General features: G+C 40.1%; 1 protein-coding gene across 4 annotated transcripts in view; it reads right to left on the reverse strand.

Moving 5' to 3' along the window:
• The window catches only part of sacm1la (SAC1 like phosphatidylinositide phosphatase a), a 46,687-nt gene that overhangs the window by 17,196 nt on the left and 5,132 nt on the right, over window positions 1–24,359 (reverse strand). For 3 of the 4 annotated variants that reach the window (XR_006375161.1, XM_044171404.1, XM_044171405.1), the window contains 17 exons: window positions 17,165–17,239; window positions 16,958–17,085; window positions 15,009–15,158; window positions 6,548–6,607; window positions 6,405–6,438; window positions 6,192–6,293; window positions 5,825–5,910; window positions 5,592–5,678; window positions 5,432–5,500; window positions 5,256–5,335; window positions 4,027–4,125; window positions 3,808–3,946; window positions 1,595–1,664; window positions 1,417–1,489; window positions 1,202–1,295; window positions 498–590; window positions 353–410 (listed from right to left, as the gene is read on the reverse strand). Coding sequence is in view for 3 of the 4 variants with exons in the window: in XM_044171404.1 (XP_044027339.1) it covers window positions 353–410; window positions 498–590; window positions 1,202–1,295; window positions 1,417–1,489; window positions 1,595–1,664; window positions 3,808–3,946; window positions 4,027–4,125; window positions 5,256–5,335; window positions 5,432–5,500; window positions 5,592–5,678; window positions 5,825–5,910; window positions 6,192–6,293; window positions 6,405–6,438; window positions 6,548–6,607; window positions 15,009–15,158; window positions 16,958–17,085; window positions 17,165–17,239 (1,497 nt within the window). In the remaining variant the exon portion in view is untranslated. Of the gene's footprint in view, window positions 1–352; window positions 411–497; window positions 591–1,201; window positions 1,296–1,416; window positions 1,490–1,594; window positions 1,665–3,807; window positions 3,947–4,026; window positions 4,126–5,255; window positions 5,336–5,431; window positions 5,501–5,591; window positions 5,679–5,824; window positions 5,911–6,191; window positions 6,294–6,404; window positions 6,439–6,547; window positions 6,608–15,008; window positions 15,159–16,957; window positions 17,086–17,164; window positions 17,240–19,174; window positions 19,246–24,359 lie in introns of all 4 variants that reach the window. The other variant, XM_044171406.1, reaches the window with a different exon arrangement.

Below are 24,359 nucleotides of genomic sequence, written 5' to 3' on the forward strand. Positions count from 1 at the left end.
GTTTTCTCCTGTAGTAGTAGTCCTCGCGTTATTCAGCACTACACAAAAATCATTAGAAAACTACAAAACTATGTTCACAACTGTTCAGAACATTTTAAGGAGGAGATAAATTAAAGTGACAAAATCACCGGGGAAGAAATAATTATTAATGTATTAGCTATTAGTAGCATTTCTATGAGCTAATAGCAAAGCCACCAACACAATTAAGCTATTAACCTATTTAATCACAAATTCACAAATATGAATTTCCCGTAGCTTTAAATGAATTGTTCACAGAATAAGATTTCAGCAGTGCTGGCTTGAACCAACATAGATGATATGAGTGTAGATTGATGAGCAGAGATGAACTTACCAGCCATGAGAAGACAGACGATGCACATGGAAAATGCCACCAGCATAATGATGGGCAGCTGCAAAAAGAACAGGATTCAAAGGTTAAGACTAACAGTCACATTCACTGCTGCAGCTGATAACAGGAAAAATCCTCATGTACTGACCGTGAGGAACTTCCAGTCCTTCTGCACTCGAAGAGGAGTGGGTCCATCTGACTCGTCGACAGCAAAGTTACCCAGAAAGAGGTCAATGGAATCCTGAAACCAACAAAGCATGAAAGGTTAAAGGGGTAAAGCTTGTTATACAATTCAATGAAGCTTTGTGTTTAGTTTAGTCTACTGCAGAGATCTCTAGGCCAGTGGTTCCCAACCTTTTTTGTCCGATTTATCCCGACAGCCCTGTCAGATGTACTAGTGGCGTTAGAAGTGACAGAAACTGGTTGTTTCAACCATTTACAGTATCTTTACTTTTAGCTTTTTGTTGTCTTCTTTCTGACTAGTTTTTCCGCAGTCTTAATCAACTTACAATTGACTCAGGTTGGTGGGAAACTGAGGCATGTCTTGTGCACACTACCATATTTGGTAAGTTATTGTGAGTTATTGTGATTTTTCTCCTAAACACAAATATGTGGATATATATTATCAAATCATAATTTCTATTTTTTCAAATTAGCTGAGCTTCACAATTTGTCCATGTACCCCCTGGTAATTGCAGATGTACCCCTCGGGGTACAAGGTTCCCTGGTTGGGAACCACTGTATCACTAAGCAGTCTGTGATTGGGCATTAAGATTGATTGATTTTTTTGGCACTGCACTCACTTCTTCAATGATGATGTATCTACAACAAATAATGTCATAGATATCATACCTGTCTGAATCCATCAGAGAAGTTGTTTTTGTAGTAGCGGATCATAGAGTTCCAGCCATCCATCAGCAGCCCCCACCTGGTCCTCTTCCCCGTCCTGATAGAGAAATGAACTTTGATTGAACAACTGTCCTGATAATAATACTGCAGGGGGACTCTAGAAAACAACACACATATTAGCCAACTGGTTTGTGGTATAGGATGTTACAGCACTGTACCTTGTGAAGTCTGTTTTCAAGGCTCCAGTTCCTGCGTACTGTACAGCGCATGCATTGGCATTGTCAGCCCATGCTGGTTAGAGATCACACACAGAGAACAGTGAGGGCACACTCAGAGGCTACAGTTTCTACTAATGACACAACACATGCTAACAGTCGAACATACACAAGACATTACCGTTCTTGTAGATCTTTTCAAACTCAGCCTGCTCGTCAATCCGCTGACCCACATTCAGAATCCCCATCCTCTGTGGACACACAGGCACAATACATACACTGGTCAATAAGATTCCAGCCTCTCAATGTGAGCAGGATGTGAAATTCCATAACCTTTTTGTATCTCCAAAGTAACAGACCAAATCCATGACAAAAATGTGATTTATTCCCCTGTCGGCTGAAAACATGCATTTAAAGGGATATACCACCCAAAATCGGCACAATCCACCTACAGTACCAGTCAAAAGTTTGGACACACCTTCTCATTCAATGGTTTTTCTTTATTTTTATTATTTTCTACATTATAGATTAATACTAAAGGCATCAAAACTATGAATTAACACATAGAATTATGTAGCAAACAAAAAAGTGTTAAACAAATCAAAAAATGTCTTGTATTTTAGATTCTTCAAAGCCACCTTTTGCCTTGATGACAGCTTTGCACTTTCTGTCACCAGGTGTGCCTTGTCAGAAGTAAATCAGTGTAATTTCTTGCCTTCTTAATGCGTTTGAGACCATCAGTTGTGTTGTGCCAAGGTAGTGTTGGTATATAGTAAATGCCGACTACTGTAGTAATCCATATTATGGCAAGAACCGCCAAACTAAGTAAATGTAAAAATGACAGTCCATCATTACTACTTACTGGCTCTCATGAGGACCGCCCCAGGAAAGGAAGACCAAGAGTTACCTCTGCTGCAGAGGATAAGTTCATTACAGTTACCAGCCTGAGAAATGGCCCATTAGCAGCACCTCAGGTTAGAGCCCACATAAATGCTTCACAGAGCTCAAGTAGCAGACGCATCTCAGCATCAACTGTTCGGAGCAGACTGCGTGAATCAGGCCTTCGTGGTCGAATTGCTGCAAAGAAACTACTACTGACGGAGACCAACAAGGAGAAGAGAATGGCGTGGGCCAAGAAACACAAGGAATGGCCATTAGACCAGTGAAAATCTGTGCTTTGGTCTAAATTTCAATTTTTGGTTGCAATATATATAGGAACTCCTTCAAGACTGTTGGAAAAGCATCTCAGGTGATTACCTCATGAAGCTGGTTGACAGAAAGTGCAAAGCTGTCATCAAGGCAAAAGGTGGCTACTTTGAAGAATCCATATGTGTTAATTCATAGTTTTGATGTCTTCAGTAATTAATCTATAATGTAGAAAATAATAAAAAGTAAAACCATTGAAAGAGAAGGTGTGTCCAAACTTTTGACTGGTGCTGTATTTGCTAACATCCATTGATTTTTGCCAAAATATGGCTAAAATGTTAAGCATCAGTTTATTGTTGACATTGGAAACAGTAGTATGACAAATCAGTCCCAACTAATTCACTTCACAGTAATATGGCAGAATATATTTTCCAATGTATCTACTGTATATGTGTCACACAGTGAAGTGATAATCCATTTTAGCCGTTTTTGATAAAACAATCCCCACTTAAGGTTCACTTAGGAGTTTTTTCCTGAGCTTTCAACAAAAACACACACACTTCATCAGCAGATGGATTTTGCTCAGTTAAGTTTTAACTTGAAGTTTTCAGGTTTTAAGTTTTAAGTTATTAAGTTTAAGAGTGTCATTCCATCCACTGATGAAGAAAAGGTCTTAAAAAAGCTAGCAAGTGGACCTTGAGTTGACATTGTTTTGTCAAACTACTGTTTCCATGGTCAAGAATGAACTTTGATGCTTAATGTTTCAGACAAATCCTAACAGCTAATGAGCTCACATATCAATAGATCCATCTACATGACAACTAAACACACTCCTTCCACTGATGGATATGATTGAAAGCTCTGGATAGAGAACTGAGTGGACCTTAGTTGAGATTGTTTTATCAAAAAACGGGTAAACTGGATTAACACTTTACTGTGTTACACATACATATATATTACCGTGAAGTGAATTATTTGCACTCTTCTCTCATTGCGGATGAATTTGTGCTAAACTTCCCAGAGAATGTATCAAATGTCCCAATAGTGGCAGTCTAAAATTCCCTCTCTGAATTCCAACATGTTACGGAGATTCAATAACCAGCAGGAACCCTGAATGTTGGGAAAAATGATAACAAGACTAGCAGTCTGAAGCACACTAGCAGCACCTAGGGGCTGTAATTACCAATAAACCCTACATTGTGAGGTATTGTAAGATTATTTTGCTAGCAGTAATGGGGTTAAAAATACCTGAAGCTGAGACTGTAGGGAGCGTCGGCCAAGCAGGCTCTGAATGACGTTGGTCCTGTCCAGGCAGTCCATGCAGTTACTACGGAAGACTCCTCTCTGCTGAGCCACCGTCTTCCCCTCTGAGTTCACCATGAAGTAACTACACACAGAAAAAAAGGTCTGAATACTCTCCCACAACACAACTAGATATTAGCCCAGAGCAGCTGCTGGTTAAGTTACCCATATTCATCTTGTGTCTCAGCAACAGCATCCACTAAGATCTGGAGACGGTCCCATCTCATGTGGCTGCACTCTTTGTGGAAGTCGAAGGCCATGTAACTAAGGACATAGGAGACAATGTCACTGTGTGGAAGTCCTATAGTCAGATTAGGAGATGTCTTGATCAAGTTTTTCTGATCAGACAGCAATTCTTTGTTACAGAGGTGGCAGAAATAGATGTAGTCATTATAGTTCTCAAGGAGAGCTAAATGGAAAATGAAAACGTCTGGACAGTAATACAATCTGTGCGTTTACATACATTTGAGTAACCGGGTTACACCCGGCTTTCTCCAGTAAACTGATTTCTTAAACCTGGTTTCTGCGATCGGGGAAGGTAAACGGTAAATGGACCGTACTTATATAGCGCCTTTCTAGTCTTTCCGACTACTCAAAGCGCTTCAACTACATATCACATCCACCCCATTCACACACATTCATACTGGATGGCAGAACTGCTCATCAAATAACTAATCATTCACACACACTCACACACCGAAGGCACAGCCCTCGGGAGCAATTTGGGGTTCAGAGTCTTGCCCAAGGACCCAGTCGCCCTTATTTGGGAAGGGTATTAGAGAAACCCGATTTCCCCAGGTAGATTTCTCCTGGAGAACGCCGATTTCTCTGCCATACATGCCGGAAACAGGGTTTCTAATTGGCTTTTTACAAGTGAGCATGTACATGACAAAAGACTGCAGACAGGGAAAGTAACAATGGAGGGGGTGGATGAAAGGAGATTGTGCATTCTCATATACAAAATAACTACTAAAGTCCAACTGAAACTGAAACTAATACAAAGTAGCCTCTAAAAAGTCTAAATAAGTCTGTCTCCACTGCTGATCATTCGACTATTTGTTACATTTATACACATTCGTGCTGAGAGGAAAACCTCCACTCTGTCTGTCTGTCCTTCGCTCACTACACTGTCAGTCTGCTCTGACAGAGAGAACACACACACAAAAAGGTCTGGACTGACAGCGTCTTCTACCACAAATACAGTAAAAATAGAAAAGCAGCTGTTCCAAAATAAGGTCAGGGCTAGGGGAGAAATCTGATTATTGACCTGCTGCATGTATACACGGATTTACAGTAACCAGGTTACTACAGTGCATGTAAATGCACTGAATGACACTATAAGTGACTACACTCAGTGAACATAAATACTGGACAAAGCATGGAGTGACACTTACTTGAGCATACCATTGTTCATGCCAGAAACCATCTTGGCAAAGGCCTGTTCTAGTGGCTTCTCTGAGCCCTTCTGATTCACCTGGAAAAACAAGTAAACACAAACTGGCCTCATAAGTCTTTTCTTATATTTGCTTTTAAACAAATAATGAAAGAAGCTTGAAAAAGGGGTCCTCACCAGGTTCAGAATAGTCTGCTTCCCATAGATGAGGAGCTGAGAGTCAAAATGCCTCTGGAAACCATCCATCTATACAATTTTTTCAAGTAGTTAGCATCAGATTTTCCCACCTATCACTATTTTAAGAAGCACACAGAAACATCAAAATGCCTGCTCTTACGTGATTGGTGGTTTTGCTGATTATAGGTTTAGGTTTGTACTTGAGGTTGGGCCTCTGACTCCAGTAAAAGGGCATGGAGCCTCGTGTCTGGGAATGAAAAAAAAGTTTGTCTAAGAAGTAATTTCTGAAGTCTTGCACTTCGCAAACTTCTCAAATACTTTAACATCTGAACTAAAAGTTGCACACAAAAAAAGATGCAGAAAAAGCCAGGTGCAAATAAGCTTCACACTTGCCTGTACAAATGAAGCCTTTGCTCCCTCATACAAGACTATCTCCTCAGTCTCCACAAAGTTAGCAGCATGGCCTTCAGAGTCAATGCCTGCGGAGACAGCAGAACAGAAAACATCCATGAACAGTCAGGAGCTGTCAACAGTCCTGTCAGTAGTGAGGTAGACTATGGTACCTTCTGCTACTGTTGATTAGAGCAACAGAAGCTGATCTAGGCTCACACATTACAAGGCACCGGAGATTAAACTATAACGGTTTATGAAAATGTGTTGGCTATCAGCTCCTTTGCTCTCCACTAGTCAAGATGTAACTCCACACTGCTTGGTGCAGTTCAACAAAGACAATGCTTCAGGTTTGTTTTGTTTTTGTTACCTCTAACGTAGTATCTGACACCAGCTCGGAAGCAGCTTCTCCTGGATATGAGGATCCACTCAAAGATCTTCCCATTTATACGACATGGCTTCATGACAATGACTGGACCAGGAGGGTCAAGGAAAGGCATTTGCTCGGGAACTTATCTTAAGGATGAGGCTAAGACGCTCCATGTGCCATTAGAAAATATTAGACATTCAGTGAAAAGGATACATCCATGGACAACAGGAAGTGCAAACTTATGAAGCTATGGAGAAATAGTGACAGTTATTCTAATTAAATAAAGTAAGCACAAAAACATTCACTAGCATGACTGAAAAACAAATGGGCCATGGCTCAACAGTCATATGTTTTACCTCTGGCTGCGCAGCCAGTTCTCTCAGGAGGTTCCCATTCCACACAAACCTCTGATCTGCCTGAAAACCACAAGAAACATGATTCACAGATTAAGTCATCAACACATTATTCACCAGTCACAGAAGCAAAAGCATATGGAAACACTTTATTATAATAATAATAATAATAATAATAATAATAACCATTTCTAAGTCTTTAGCTAATGATTAAGTAACTATGATTAAAAATACCTATGTTATACACAAATCATTTATAGATATAAATACTATTATATGTGAATAATTTTAACAGTAATTTAGGCAAGATAATTCATTGTCACATATTTGTAATTTAAAAAAATGATACATAGATACTCCACTACATTGTGAACCACTTATAACCTTAAGAGAACTTCAAAGAAGTTGAAGGATGGCAATTTTCTATATTTTTCTTACTGTCAACAAATCCCAAGGAAAGACCAAAACCATGCGTTAGCTTGTCTCTCAATACTTTGTGAATTCCCTATACTCTCAGCCCCACACCCATTAGTTCCTGCTGAAAGCGCAAATATTAAAACAAAAAGCTCACAAATACACTCAGGTGCCAGTTTTTTCTCCCCCCAGGTACACCTAGCTAAAACTACCTAATGTTCAGTTTTTGTTCAAACTGTGTTAGAGGGGTGTTGATTCAATTTTATGATCATTTTGGAGGATGTAGTTCGTGGTGCTGTTAAACTGTCTTGAATTACACAGTGAGGTGTTTCATTCATTAATCATGACACAATAAGGCTAGTGCTGACGTGCTGCGGTAAGCGTACTGTGTCATTTCCGGTTGCTGGGACTTGTGTGGTACTGGCATGGATGTATAATAAAACCGGGATACGGCGCCGCCACTCAGCCTTGATTCCAATTTTTTTCCAGTGGCCACTTGCAGTATTGCAAGTATCCCCTGCAGTCCAAAAACCATTTTCCCCATAGGCCACCATTATAAAAAAGACGCCTGTAAAAGCGTTGAGAGGACAACTCAATTACAAACAAGGTCAATTATAACTATTTTTTGCTCCATGGAGGTTTTATGTTTGTAAAACATTTCTCGAGCTGAGAAAAGCAATTTAAAAATCTGTGACATCATCACAATGTAAAATCTCTGGGCCGAGTGGGAACTCGGGGCGGGGCCAGTGGGAGAAACACTACTGAGCATATTCAGTAGGCCGCACAACCTGGAAGTAAACACGGAAGCTAGAAACTTTTTTTGGTGTATGCAAGAAGCAAGCAATTTCCATTGGAATGAATGGCTGCCATCTTTGGGTCCGGTATCCAGTTCTAATAAAACATCCATGGTTACTGGTAGTGTCTTTTGATGCTGTAGCTCATCCCAGTAAAATCTGTTAGATTCTTCATTACAGCGGCTAATTATCTGCTATACATTTAAACGCACAATAGTTCTCATAGCTCTCTCCTTTTTTTTTTTAAAGCAACTTTCTGGCTAATCCCACAGTTGTTTACACGCTAGTCAGTTTTGCTAGATACCGTACTTTAGCTTAGCAGCTAGCAATGGCTTCTCTCTCTCACTCTCCCCTCTCCACAGTAGCCGGTGCAGACCAACCAGAGGTAGCTACTGTTAGCCGAGAAACCAGGGAGGCTGAGTGACTGTCCGATGAAAGCATAGCACAGCCCTAAGCAGAAGCCCACAGTTCACCACCAACCACTTCATGTTTCTAACAGGTTCTCCCCACTCAGTGACACACCCAACGAGAAACCAACTCTGATTATTGGCAGCTCCATTTTGAGAAACGTGACGTTAGCAACACCAGCGACCATAATCAAATGTATTCCTGGGGCCAGAGCGGGAGATGTTGAAACCTATTTAAAACTGCTGGAAAAGGATAAACGTAAATACAGTGAGACTGTTAGTCACGTGGATGGTAACATCTTTGGATTACGCCAAACGGATGACATGACATGACAAACAATGACATGTTTAGCCGCATGTCTTCATTCCACCGCTGGCTGTTGAGGTGGTGTCCAGCAAACGATGTGGGCTTTGTAGATAACTGGTGGACTTTCTGGGGAAGACCTGGTCTGATTAGGAGAGACGACATTCATCCTACTTTGGATGGAGCAGCTCTCATATCTAGAAATCTGAGTTTATTAGTGAACCAAAACCATGACAACGCAGAGTTGAGACCAGGAAGCAGTGATGCAGTCCTACACGCTTCTCTGTGCTTCCATTAAAGCAGTTACTCACCCAAAACCCCATAGTGACGGTGTCTGCCCCCCGACCACTTAAATTAATAAAATCAAAAGTAAACAGGAGAGGAGTTGAACATAAAAACTGAATGAAATTAACACCACCACTGCAATAGTACAACAAAATAGGAGAATTAAATGTGGACTCTTAAACATCAGATCTCTGTCATCTAAAGCTGTACTAGTGAACAGTTTAATATCAGAGTATCATACTGACTCTTACTGAAACCTGGCTGGGTCATGAAGAATATGTTAGCATAAATGAATCCACTCCGCCGAGTCATATTAAAACTCACATTCCTCGAGGCACCGGCCGAGGAGGTGGAGTTGCAGCCATCTTCGACTCAAGCCTATTAATCAACCCTAAACCTAAACTAAATTATAACTCATTCGAAAGCCTTGTTCTTAGTCTTTCACACCTGACCTGCAAAAAGGTGATTTCAGTATTCATGTGGACGTTGATAATAATAGCCGTAGTACTGTGTTTAACTCTTGAGTGACTTCTGTCAGTGTTCATAAATCCACTCACTGTTTTAACCACACCCTTGAACTTGTTCTTGCATAACAAGAGGACAGAGGATTCCTATACTAACTTCAGTCCCTCCCAAATTGATCATCTTGTTTATAATGCTGCAGGCTCACTGCGAGTGACACTCGATTCTATCGCTCCTCTAAAAAAGAAGATAATAAAACGAGGAATAATAAACAAATAATAAAAAGAAAGTTAGCTCCATGGTATAACCCCCAAACCCGCAAATTAAAGCAAACATCGCTAAAACTTGAAAGGAAATGGCGTTCCACTGATCTGGAAGAATCTCGTTTAATCTGGCAAGATGGTCTTAAAACATAGAGGAAGGCCCCCTGTAATGCCAGAGCAGCCTATTATTCATCATTAATAGGAGGAAAATAAGAACAAACCCAGGTTTCTTTTCAGCACTGTAGCCAGGCTGAGAGCCACAGCTCTATTGAGCCATGTATTCCTATAGCCCTCAGTAGTAACGACTTCATGAGCTTCTTTAATGATAAAATTCTAATTATTAGGGACAAAATTCATCATGCCCTGCCGTGAACTGGTAACGATTTATCCTTAAACACAGGAACCTTAGAAACAGCTGTAAAATGTGATATATATTAAGACTGCTTTACTCCTATCGATCTTCTTCAACTAACTTCAACGATTTCATCATTTAAGCCATCAACCTGTCTCTTAGACCCCATTCCAACTAGGCTGCTTAAAGAACTTTTACCCTTAGTTCCCTATGTACTTCTTTACTGGATATAATCAATCAATCAATCAATCAATCAATCAATCAATCAATCTTTATTAACAGGCTATGTCCCACAGTCTTTTAAAATAGCTGTAATTAAAGATCTTCTTAAAAAGCCCAGGGGTTGATCCAGGTTAGACAACTATAGACCTATAGCTAACCTTCCCATTCTTTAAATCCCACATGAAACAAACTTCTAGGACTGCCTTCTTTCACCTACGCAACATTGCAAAAATCAGGCACATCCTGTCTCAAAATGATGCCGAAAAATTTGTCCATGCATTTGTTACTTCTAGGCTGGACTATTGCAATTCCTTATCAGGCTGCCCCAATAAGTTCCTTAACACTCTCCAGTTGATCCAGAATGCTGCGGCACGTGTACTGACAAGAACTAGGAAAAGAGATCATATTTCTCCATTATTAGCTTCTCTGCACTGGCTCCCTGTAAAATCCAGAATAGAATTTAAAATCCTTCTCCTCACCTACAAAGCTCTTAATGGTCTGGCACCATCGTATCTTAAAGAGCTCATAATACCTTATTATCCCCCTAGAACACTGCCCTCCCAGAATGCAGGGTTACTTGTGGTTCCTAGAGTGTCCAAAAGTAGAATGGGAGCCACAGCCTTCTCTCCTGTGGAATTAGGTGCCAGTTTGAGTTCGGGAGGCAGACACCATCTCCATATGTAAGAGTAGGCTTAAGACTTTCCTCTTTGATAAAGCTTATAGTTTGGGCTGGCACCCCACCCCCTCTCCACCCCCCAGAAGTGTCCATCAAAACGCGTATCTCCTGCCCCAGGCCCTAAACCCCTCCCTCCATTTGTTTGGGATAGCATCTCTGGAAATTAGAAGCAAATAACCATTTATCAGTGTAAGAAACCACCGTCAAGCTAAAGTCTCACCATAAAATTATTGTTTGTCAACTGTATTCAAATTTGTACTAGTTAACAGTCATTCTCAACTGTAATTTGTATGGATTAGCTAACATACTTTTGTTCTTTACAACTCAATGTTGATAGCTAATGTGTAGCTCTCGATAGCTAGCTTGCATTAGCTGGCTAATATACGCTGTCTCAATTTGTATTTTGATGAGACAGCTAACATTAGTTAGTATCTTGTTGACACTGCTATTTGCGTCGATCAAACATGGGTTTTGCCACTGTAAACCTCTACTAATATTACCGATAACATTATATCAGATTATTTTCCATGCCCGTAAAGATAAGTTATACTTTTTTTATACCATGGATACCTGGCAGACTTATTATAGCATCTAGGCTAACGTTGTCATCCTCGCATCAAGTGATGCCAACCAAAAGCTTTATTTTTATCATCACAGTGATGTTTACTTGTACGTTAGAATACTGATAGAGATGTTTTCATCAACATCTGATTTCTCCAGTCGAGTACCTTAAATTATGTTGACTGTTATGTCTGTTGTGTGCACTCTCTTTTTCAGGATAGACATGTCTTTCTCATTAGAGGAGCTTTGTGCATTTGTCAATGTTAAATACGATAGAGCAATTGAGGCAGAGGCAAGGGTAAGCAGTGAGGAAGGTTTGTGGAAAACTAGGATTAAGTTAGCCAGAGCAAAGGATACAACATTGATTTATGTCAACATTGCATTCAGTGTACTAAATGTGTTCCTCTATCTTTTCAAGATTCTCTTGAATGTCTCCTGCTTTTGTACCTGATGAATCTGGAAATTAAGCTAGGTATTATTAGAATAAATAACAATGAATTTTTTTGAGTAGAACCTTTCATACAAATGCAGCTCACAGTGCTTCACAGATCTAGATTTAGTTTCCTCAATCAAACAAAGATGCTTTAAACCTTTGTTATGTTTTATTGCTGCAATATTTTACAAAGTATCAGCCCATCCGATTTAATATGGGTGTCTTTGAAAACTCAGAATTGAAGAGAACACAAAGGAGATACTTAAGTACAGTATTATTAAACTAATAAACTAGGATTAAAAGATGCAAACTCAGCAACATGAATTATGTCAACATAATACACATTTGGTACACATCAGTGTGTGTTCCTCTATCTTTTCAAGATTCACTTGAATTTGACCAGGTTGATTCTCCTGCTGCTGTTTTCCCAGTGGCGGCAGACAGGAACAGACAAATCCACGAAGTCAGCATCCATTTTTTGTCACCTTGTAGTGGATGGGAGAAAAATCTGAGTGTGCCAACCAAGGTTATTATCGTTAACGAAATAATGAAAATTAAATGTGAAAAGAAAAAATTTTGTTAATTAAAATAAAATTAAAACGATGCTTTACAAAAAAATAACTAACTGAAACTGTATTGTGTGTGTACAAAACTAACTAAAACAAACAAAAATTATAGAGAGAATGTCCTTAGTTTTAGTCTTTTATTTAGTCAATTTATTTCACACTACACAAGCCTAGTATTTCAGGTGGATATGAAATCTTCCAATTTTTTAGCTGTGCCAGTTTTACGCCAGCTGTTGGCACCTCATGGTCCATGATGTGCCAATCCGTCCACGGCTGGCATCATAGCGGCAGCAAAAGTCAGGAGAAAGCACCAGAGTCCCATTTGGGATTACTCTGAATACGACTGTATTCTGGCTGGTGAATACAGGCTGATGTGTCAAACGTGGTCGCCATGGCAGACGTGTGATGCCATGCCAAACAGGAAGTGGGAATAACTCAACAATGTTTCAACTCATCAGCCTCAAACTGCATGTGGTTATTGATGTACCATTCCCAATTACACTTATGTGACATTCATGAGTGATAGTCATAACACCACTTACTGGAAACAGGAAGCAAGTCACATGTGACAAAACATCATACGAACTACATGAAATTTACATTGTGTGGTTTAAACTTGATATACGGCAACATAATGTATGATTAGTGCGTGTTCTCCGCCGCCACATAGCGGACACAGGAATCTCTCTCTCTCTCGTCAAGGAAAATGGCCGCCCGCCTAGAGCCTATCAGTTCTGTGGGCCATGTAGGTTTGGATTTTGTTTTTCCTTAATAATAACAACCTTCATTTAAAAACTGCATTTTATGTTTACTTGTGTTATCTTTGACTAATATTTAAATTTGATGATCTGAAACATCTAAGTTTGACAAACATGCAAAAATATAAGAAATCAGGAAGGGGACAAACACTTTTGCACACCACTGTAAATAAAATAAAATTGAATTAACAGGTGTTTATGTTATTTAGCCTACCCTCAGTGACGTAAATGGGGTGGACAAAATAATAGAAACACCTGTCAGAATAATGCAATACAATTCAACGGCACCACAAACTACGGCCTCCAAAATGATCATTCAGTGGAATCAGCACCTCTTTAAATCAACAAAAACTGAACATTATAACCTTCATGAAGGTAGGATTTATTGTAGGACTGTTGTATTAGACTGCATTAGGTTTAGCTAGGTGTTTCTAATAAACTGGGAACTGAGTGTATATATAGTTTAATTTTTTTTAAAAGGCTCAGTAATTTCCCTAAAACAGCTGGAGACTAGTTTTTAATCAAATGTTACTCAAACAGGAGGAAATCATGCATTTGTTGGGGACTAGTTTCAGTGGCAGATTAAAACACATTTGGTGCTCTAGTGAGTATTTGGGGCAGCAGGACAGTGTATGGGGGATTGACAAAATAAACTACAGTGTGCGTGTTCATGGCAATGAAGGAACATGTTACCCTGTGCTGGGCCTGGGTGATAAAACGACCAAGATATGTACCGACGATAGACACTTCATCAATAGCAATATGAAAATTGTTCGATAGAATGTTCGATAGTTTCACTTAAATGACAACAGAAACAGCATGAAGTGAGAAAGTGAGTGCAGACGGTGAAGAAATTGTTGCTGAGATTAGCTCCGTTAGCTGTGCAGCTAACTTAGCAGCAAAGAGGAGGAGGTTTTCAGGAGCGGGGCGTGGAGGACAAAGTGGGGAAAGCTGACAGTTGCCGTAATGGACACCCAAACCAGAGCCGAGCAAGCAGGCAGCCCCCCAGTGAATATGGCCGGACTGGGACAGACGGAGGCCAGTTTGATGACGGGGAATACAGTACCAAGGTGATTTATAGCAGCTCCGACCAGGACTCTGACCCCGAGGACAACAAAGTCACGACAGCTTCAGGCAGAGACAGGAAAGGCGTCAAGCGGGAGAGGACCAAGAGGGAGGTCGGGCATCAGAGAAGAAGCGACAGCTGTAGAGCCAGAATATTTTTCACATTGAACTCTGTGAATTAAGGATTTATTTCCACCAAACCAGAGTTGATGATTGTTGGAACAGTGGAAAGACTAACTAAGACGGTTTTGGTGAGTTTTACTTTGTTTCTGTCGAGTTTTATGGTGAGTTAACAAGGCAATTAGGCTGGTCTTAGTTAGTTGAAAGAGAAACTTGATTTCAGAAAGTGTACGGTGGTATTTTTCTGTTTTTGAATGTTTTAAGTCTTAAATTCTTACACAATGCCATTGCACCTTTAAAAATAAGTCATTAAAAATGATCAATAATTATCGATAGACTGAAATTAAACATTTTATCGTGATAGATTTTCCAGCTATACGGCCCAGCTTTACCCAGTGCAGTGGTGTGGCTCACTGAGGTGTTTTTAATAGTTTAATAGTTAGCAGATACATTCAGTGTTGGTTTGGGTCTGCACATGGGATGTGCTGACAATAAGAAAAATACAGAAAATCACCTGATCCCTGATAATCTGTAGAGCAAATTTTGATATGTGGGTCCCTGTATTGTTGATATGCTGTGCACAAGTACACGCATACAAATTTAGGGGTGATGTGATACAGATGGCCAGCATGACTGAGCACAACCATAAAACCACCTGTTTCAGGGTCTATTTTGGCATTTCTGACCAAAAACACTTGAATGCACAACTGTTTATGACTTATTTGTGATAAGTATATGAATTTAGTGTGGAATTCTGTAAGGCAATTTATTAGATGTCTCACCCTCTCCAGCAGACTCATCTCCTGGAAGTCAGGGCTGGTGTTGGCCAGTCGCTGCAGTGTGTGTGTCAGGTCGTAGTCAGTGCAGAAGTAGAAGCCGTCTGTAGTCAGCACGTTGTTAATCATGGACAGGAAAGTCTTATTCTCCTGAGACTAGAAGAGGAAAGAAAACAGTCTTTTAGTTTTCAGGAAAACTCAGAGTACAGGAAACTGCATCCTCATATGTTGTACTGGTACTGTATACAGTATGTTATGGATGCACCGACCCAACTTGTCCTCTCTTGATACCTCAACTCTATCTAGTATCTGCTGACATCGCGTATCAATCTGATACCAGCTCTCTCTTTTACCCAGATTTAAAATCTGTATAACTCACTGCATGGTCCATCTTTGCAAAGCTTTGGATTGCTGTGGCACAATAAACTGATTACTTACTAGTAAAATAGTAGAGTTTAAAGAGTTGGACCGGCAATGAAGCTACTGTTAAAGCCTTACCACTAGCTGGGCTTAACATGTAAAGTGTCCTGATGGTGCTGTTAAGAGAAAGGTCATGAGGTCGTAAAATCAAAATGGTTTAGCCTTGGGGTATAACAATTGTAATTGTGGGTAATGTGAGGTGTCTAGTGACTGCCAGGCATAAAAGCCGTTGCAATGTGTTTAATGGACACGGATTTCATTGGTTAAACACTGATTTTTGATTTCAAAAGAAACATCTCCACAAGACTTTGTATCACACAAATGTATGCCTTTGATGTGCAAGAAGCAATACAAACAACCATTTAACTACCTGCTTTTAGTTAATATCTCACATGAAAATTCAGAGTTGGTGTGGAAATACCTTAATATTTTTAATCATAATTAAATAATTAAAATCCTTATTTATAATACTGTAATATATTACTAGGACTAATTAGCTCTACACTGCAATACCACAACAATGCTGCTCCTTTATTTCCATGTCTTCTACATTACTCATCAACTGGTGAGGATGCTGACTTTAACCTTACCTAGCTTTAGCCTCCATCTTTTAGCATGATATCATGTATGCAGCCATCCTGAGCATATTTAAGACCTTTTTACAAGTTTCTAGTTTTAAAACAAGTCAGCTGGAAACATTAAAAAGTTAGCCAGAGATTGCATTTTCAACCAACTCTCAGAATTAGCTAGCTAGCTAGCTAGCTACAGCTGATAAAATCAAGGGACTGTTGTCATGTCAGCTGACAAAATCAACGATTCAACTTTACCGCCATCTCAAATCAAGGACCCAGTGTTTAAAAACTGTACTAATTTCAATGGTAAATCTGCTACCATTATCACTGTAAACTGTATTGGGCCGTGCTAGTGGAAAGCTTGACAGGCGTAGCAAAAGCAACTAAAGGGCTTAGTGAAGGGTCAAATGACTGTATTGCCTCGCTTCTTGTTTTTGTTTCAATCACTACCTATTCCTACTAGCTACATTTAAGAAATTGGATACAATGTTAAACAAATTCGAAAAGCCAGAAGTCAAGAGTAAAAACAAAACTACTGAAATTAAGTAAAACTAGGTGGATTAGTTCTCCCTAATTTGCAAGATTATTATATGGCAGCACAGACATTAGTTACTTCATCTTGATGAAGAAATTATGTTGCTGATGAGTATCATCCTATACATACATCCTCTCAGAAAATCCAAGGCAATATTGAATGTTTGGAGACAAGATGGGCTAAGTGGCTTTGGTATGTAAAGTGTAATTAATGTATAAAGATACGTGTAGATGGGTGGATGTGTATTTCTGTCATTATCTGTTTAAATATGTGAGCTCACCCAGAAACGTTTGTGTGTGTGTAATCTGGCAAAACGGGGTGAATCTGCAGCTAATTTTACAGTATTAACACAATAGTTAACACTAGTGTATTTAAAAATAAATAAAATCATTGTCTTCTACGGATTTTGAGTAAATAGTCTTGCTGACCTGGATCTCTGAGAGATGCAGCACTGTCTTCTTATAAGAGATCACATCAAAGTCCACAGCCTTCCACACAGCGTGGCCCAGGAGGCTGCCCACATTCCTCTTCCTGGTGATGACAATCAGGTACATCCCTGTGTGGTGTAAGTGTTCAGTCACAGACATGCTCAACAGAGCACTGACAACGCAATGCTGTATCACCATAGTACCTACCTGCTACCAGGCGAATGGTTCCCATGATGCCACATATAGGCCTGGTGACTGCTGAGGGAGGAACATCTTTTTTACCTGTGAGAGCACCACAATGGTTACAAAATGATATGCTTTATAAAAATGAGTAACACTTCAACTTTCTATTTAATCTGGATTCTCAACTTCCTGCTATGGGCTTCAACTATTAAATGTAAAGCAGATTGATAAAACAAAAAAATCTTGTCAAATGTTTTTTATTTGAGCACATTGACATATATACATGAGCACATATATCAATACAAATATACATGCAATTAGATTGCAATATGCTCTTTTTCGTTTTCTTTGACCATATGTATATAAAATAACAGTAATAACTAAAAATAATTACTAAAAATATTTAAAAAAACTAATAATATATATATATATATATATATATATATATACACACACATATATATACACACACACACACATATACATATATATCTCTTGTATAATAGAATACAAAACATACAAGTAAAAGAAAATAAATAAAAACACCCTCTCCTAACCTATCATCCTCTAATCCAACAGCATAAATATCCAAAGCCTAGTTAAAATGCCGTCTTTTGAATTCACACTGTATTAACACTGGTTTTTATCATTTATGTTGTGCTGTTGCTGTTTGCTGACGTGCGGCGATAAGCGTATTATCTCATTTCCGGTTGTGTGTTACTGGTAGCGTACTTTTGCTGCTAACTCATCCCAGTTAATTTCGTTTGATTATTCATTACAGCGGCTAATTATCTGCTATACATTTAAACGTACACTAGTTCCGCTCAAGCACTCACAGCTCTCTTTTTCTTTTTGCGACTGTCTCGCAAATCCCAGAGTTTACACGCTATTCAGCTATTTGCTAGCTATTATTTTTTAGCTTAGCACCTAGCAATGGCTTCTCTCTCTCTCCTGCTCTCCCTCTCACATCGGCAGTAACGACTCCCAATTTCCCACCGAAACTCCTTAGTGACGGTGTCTACCCCCCGACCACTTAAATTAATTCAATCAAAAGTTAACAGAAGAGGAGTTATACATAAAAACCTAAACAAAATAACCACAACTGAAATAATTTCAGCAGTAAACAATCAACCCTAAACCTCCTCTTAAAGGAAGTTTTTCCTTGCCACTGTCGCCAAATGCTTGCTCATGGTGGGATTTGTTGGGTCTCTGTAATTAATATTATAAAGAGTACGGTCTACACCTGCTCTATAGGAAAAGTGCAATGAGATAACTTCTGTTATGAATTAGCCCTATATAATAAAATAAATAATTTGAATTGAATAATAATTGTAGCAGCGATTGTCAAGCAGGAACATGGGAGCAGTAGGAGGCCCACAATCATAGAGCCAGACTCTGCAGCTCCGGAGGCAGAAATACCTGCTGAAATTGACAGAAGGAGAGAGGAGAGCGACAAGAAAGCACAAAACTACAGGAGAGAGATGTCGAGTTAGTAACATGCATTAATGGGATAAGAATGCATATAGATGGAGAGGGAGAGGCGGAGAGAGGACAGAGGTGCTTCATGGGAAGTCTCCGACAGCATTGCAGCACAACTAAGGGATGGTTGTGTGCTAGGGATGGACTGTGCTACCTCAGCTCCACATCATCAGATCTTTTCCAAATTTCACATGCTTGATAAGAGTCCCGGGCTGAGGACATTTATAGGATAATTTGGAGTTCTATTGTGTGATTTACACTTGAACAGTTACACAGCAACACCAAGCCTCTTGGAGCCATACCCTAAACCCAACAGGAAGTCAGCCATTTTTAATTTAACGTGCCATTTTTCACCATTTACAGGCTCTGTACTTTAGCAAACTCCTCCTAGCGAATCAATCGGATCGACTTCAGTGTAATCTAAACGACATTGTGATGCAAAATTGCGAAGCTTTTTACGTTTTCTCAAGCGGTGTTGCCATGGCAATGCGGCAAATTCTGGGTTCCAAAATTAGTAACAGTGCTACCTCGTTCCAGAATTAGTAACAGTATTACCTCGTTCCAAAATTAGTAACATCTGTTGATGTGTCGAACGGGGTCGCCATGGCAGAAGCGGGAAGCCATGCCTAAAAGGAAGTGAGAATAACTCAGCAATGTTTCAACTGATCAGCCTCAAACTTCATATGGTTATTGATGGACCACTCTCAGTAACATGTGTGTTATGACATTCATGAGTCATAGCGCCAATTACTGGCAACAGGAAGCAAGCCATATGTAACAAAAATGGGCCTCCAGTCACAAGACCGTGGCTGTCACACCCCAGAAGGCGCGTGTCGAGGTGAGGGCCCGTTCAATGCTGCTTGCAGCATTAATAATAAAAAAATTATTATTATTATCATTATTATTATTATGGTTATTATTATTATTATTAATTGGGCTCTGGTGTGGCCAGAAGGTTCTATAGCACCCCCAAACACACAACATGCTTGGGAAACAGTTACTTTGATCTCCATGAGATTTTCGGTGGTTCATAAATAACATATTTCAGTTTCTTTTGAGAGAGTTTACCCAACAGGAATCAGTCATTTTGGATTTCCTGTGTCAATTTCAAAATACATATTTGAAGTTTTTATTATGCTAAAAAAGTCTCGAAACTTTGTGCACTCTGGTAAATACTTTAATTTGAGTCCACTTTTGAGCTTGGGGGTGGCACGTCTGCTGTATAGCGCCCCATAATACGGCAGCGGTAGATGGCCGCCCGCCATTGAGTCTGGTTCTGCCCAAGGTTTCTGCCTCTTGAAGGAAGTTTTTCCTTGCCACTGTCGCCAAGTGCTTGCTCATGGTGGGATTTGTTGGGTCTCTGTAAATAATATTATAAAGAGTACGGTGTAGACCTGCTCTATAGGAAAAGTGCAATGAGATAACTTCTGTTCTGAATTGGTACTATATAAATAAAATTGAATTGAATAATAACTTTTAGCCATGAAAAACAGCTAGGGATAGTGATAAACTCACGAACCTTGGCACACGCGTCAGAAGATGTGTGTTTTCTTTTCTGTATAGTCTCGGGTTTGGGTGTGGCAAAATGGTTCGATAGTAGTGCTACCTCGTTCCAGAATTAGTAACAATATTACTAACAGTATTAGTAACAGTGCTACCTCGTTCCAAAATTAGTAAAAGTGCTACCTTATTCCAAAATTAGTAACAGTGCTTCCTTGTTTCAAAATAGGTAAATGTGCTCAGAGTCCCGAGCTGAGGACATTTAAAGGCTAATTTGTAGTTTTATTGTGTGATCTACACTTGATACACGGCAACACCGTGTATGATTAGTGCACGTTCTCTAGCGCCACACACTGGATGCAGGAAGTGATATTTAACGCTTACGCACAGTACCCGATGGTCTCGTCGGTCACAAGATCGTGGCTGTCACTCCTCCCGAGGCGCGCATGGAAAGGGGGGTAAATGGATGGTAAATGGACTGTACTTGCTTAGTGGACTGTATTTGTATAGCACCTTTCTAGTCTTCTGACCACTCAAAGCGCTTCACACTTCTTTCACCCCAGTCACACACATTCATACACTGATGGCAGAGGCTAGGTGCCAACTGCAAGGTGCCAAATGCCCATTAGAAAGGAACTAATCATTCACATAGACTCACACACCACCGATTTTCTGATTAGAGGACGATCCGCTCTATCTCTAAGCCACAGCCGCCCCAAAAATTAAAGTTGTTATCTTTGGATGGCCAATCACATTCGGACAGACAGATCCTCTAACTTCTGTGTGAGGGTATGGTCTCCATTGTACAATATATTTTAATCTTCAACCCGTCAGTGTTTTGTGTATTATTTCGAGTGCTTGTAGACAAATTTCCACAACATCCTGGAGGTCCCACCGAGATTGCGAACCTTCTGGCCTTTCCTCAAGAAAAGCTGACCTGTCCACAACTGGGACAGTCCTAGGAGACTGAGGAACCTCAAGCCCATGTAGAAAAAGGGTTTCTTTAAGACTGCTGAAGGTCATCCTTTCAAGGAATGGGGCGGCAGTAAGTGATCAACATTAAAATAACATTTAGATGTTATATAGTAGGCATGTCAATTGGGTGCAAATTGCATTTGAATATTTTCCCTAAATTCTAAAAAAGTGTATGGGTTTAGTTTAAAGCATGCACTGAGAAGTGGTTGAAGTTTTGTATGTTAAGCTTAGAAAAGGAGATTTTAGAGGAATTTGCCTAAAATAAGCAGAGACGGTAATCTCTGGCCTACAAGTGCACAAAGAGGGAGAGGGTCGGTAAACCCTGGCCTCCGGGTCCGTTCGGTGATGCTGATAAAAAGCACTAAGTGAGTTTGGATCTCATTCGATCTTTTCTCTGTGGTTTGAGTCAGCTGAACTGTGTATGTGTGTGCCAGACCCCCGCACGCTTTTCGTGTTTGTGTGTAAGACTGTGGTTTTTTTCTTTCCTCTTCTTTCCTGCTTCCACTCTCTGCATAGCAACAGTTGCTCCGGTGTGTGTGTGTGTGTGTGGGGGGTGAAGTGGACATTTCTCACCACCTCCTTTCGCCTGCTCACTTGGCTGGGTGAATGTGTGTAGGCTGCATTTGCCGGGGGTGTATTGTGGTTAAAAACTGGGTTGCTGTCTGCCTAGAATCTTTGTTGGATATTGGTTACATAGAGGCTGTTTCTCATTGCTTGCTAATGAAATGCTTCTTTTGATCCTTTAGAAGGCACTGGTTCTGCTTACTTGAGACAGCAAGTGTATTCTGGTGGTGGAGCTGAAACGCCTCATTTCCTGACTTTTGGAACTTTCTGCTGTAGATAAAACTACAGCACCCTCACATGGTCGTGTTAGTTAACTGACTGATAAAACCATGGCGCCTCATGTTGTTATTTTGGGTAACTGAATTTGATTTGACATCTTTTCTTGGCCTGTTGTGTTGAGATTAATTTCATTCACTTAAAGTATCATTTGAGTTGGGGAATTCTTTTAGGGTTTCTTCACTGTGGGAGTTTTCAGCATGCCTCTTTGGGGAAAAGGATGGCAAAGAGCACAAACCTGTAAGAAGGTTAATGACAAGTGGATGAAGCAACTTGGAAGTTTGAAGTTGTGGGAGAAAGAAGCAGACAATAAAGAGAGCAGAAAAAGTTTGCAAAAATGTTAAGGTCTTTGTGTCTTTGTGTGTGGAAGACGCACATGACAAAATAGTGCAGATGATTCCCAGGGCCATTGTTGATGAAGTGACAGGCTCAACTTATTATACGATGCCATTTTATGATAATGTAGCAGAGTTTGATCCAAAATGATCACAAGATGGCTCCTTTGAAAAATCCCAGATAGCAGTGCTGCATGAATTAATAGGTCCTTCTAACCTTTCAAGGCCTTCTGAATGGAATTATGAGTACATCAGGGCGCGACAGAAATGGTTGCCAGGTTGCAATTGGCAACAATTTTGATAAATTGGTAACAAATTTTCTGGCCTTTGGTCACTTTTTGATTTCGAGCTTCGAAATCAAAAGCAGGATCGGCGATTCTCCCAGTATTTTTTTTTCCTCTCCAGTCACCACGACTTGTGCGTGTCAGGTGTGCATCGGAAGAAAAAACACACACTTCAAAGAGACACAGCTTAGCTTACCGGTAGCCTGCAGCTGCACTTTGAGAAACCCAGGGACACACACGGGGAAGTGATCAGGCCGTCTGAGAGTGTCCGTCACTAGCCTGTCAACATCTGGCAGCGCATCAAACAATGTTTGTTAGCACACATGCTGAGACACAGCTGAGAAGCGTCAGATGGTTCAGAAGGCCTATTATGCTCCAGCGACAGAGGCAGAGAAAGAGGCAGAATCAGAGGCCGTGGACGAGGGAGAAGGAAGTGATGCCTGCTGGAAGTGTGGCCAAATGGGCCACTGGGCCAGAAATTGCACTGTCAGTGTCAGAGGCATGGGATGGTGAACAAGGAACATCACGCTCACCACCTGGCAATGTGTCTGAATAGGCCAAGGGTCATGACTCCCTGTGCAAGCCTTAAATCCTGCCACTATTAGGAGGAGAGTGGAAAACCCCCAAAAACGTGACTGAAAATATTAACCTATTATACCTTTCTCTCCGCTACAAGTTTGAAGAACTCCCAATTTTAAAGCTAACAGTTCATGGTACCACCTACGAAATGGTGGCAGACACAGCAGGTACGGAGTCATCACTGAGATCAACAACAGAAGCCTTTGTCTCAAAGAACTAAGACCTGCATTGGAGTCTCGGGGATGCCTTTAAAGTGTGCAGTAACTAAGTTGTGTGCAGTTCAAATATACACCATACATGTCACATGTATGCAGGAACAGATGAACAGTTTGAAAAAGAGTGGGATAAACGGATGAAGAAAGGTTACAAGGTAATGGTATTGTGGTCACAGAGGATTTTGTTGTTATTTGTTGATACACATGAGATGCAGAGGAAAGTGTTTTGGAAGACTGGCGTCCCTCATGTTGTTCTGGCTAATCATTAGCACTTTCAGATCAAAAATTGGATGAAAGTTGTTATCTTTGGGCAGCTGGCCAATCAGCTTTGGGGTCCTTTGTCTTGAAATGCTATGAGTGTACTGTACTAAACATTCGGAGAGACAGATCCTGTGACTTCTGTGTGAAGGTATGGTCTCCATATTGTACAATATATTTTAATCTTCAACTTGTCACTGTTTTGTGTATTATTTCATCATGTATTGACTGCTTCCAGACAAAATAAGATTAATTTTCCCCCAAATTTAAACCATAACATTTCAAACAAATAGTGCCATTCGACTTGGTTGAATGCCTTTTCTGCGTCGAGCGACAGAATGGCTATTTCTTCTCTCGGTCTGTCAGTTTGACTATTGATTAGTCGTCTAAAAAGAATTTCTGTTTGGTATAAAACCAGTATGGTCTGAATGCACTAGTGTACCTAAAAGGGGGCTCAATCTATTAGCCAGCACTTTGGAAAATAATTTTCCATCCTGGTTTAACAAGGAAATAGGCCAAAAAGAGCCCACTTCTTCTGGGTTCTTACCCTTTTTATATATCATTCTAATGACTGCTTCTGTTAGGGTAGGAGGTAGGATACCATCAGTGTGGGCTTGAGTGAACATTTTATGTAAATATGGACATAGAATTCCGTTAGACTTTTCATACAGCTCACCTAGGAGGCCATCGGGACCAGGGACTTTATTGCTTTTAAGTGAAGTGATGGCCCTTTGAATTTTTTCAACAGAAGTTC

Source organism: Siniperca chuatsi, linkage group LG17 (assembly GCF_020085105.1).
Source record: "Siniperca chuatsi isolate FFG_IHB_CAS linkage group LG17, ASM2008510v1, whole genome shotgun sequence".
NCBI lineage: Eukaryota > Metazoa > Chordata > Actinopteri > Centrarchiformes > Sinipercidae > Siniperca > Siniperca chuatsi.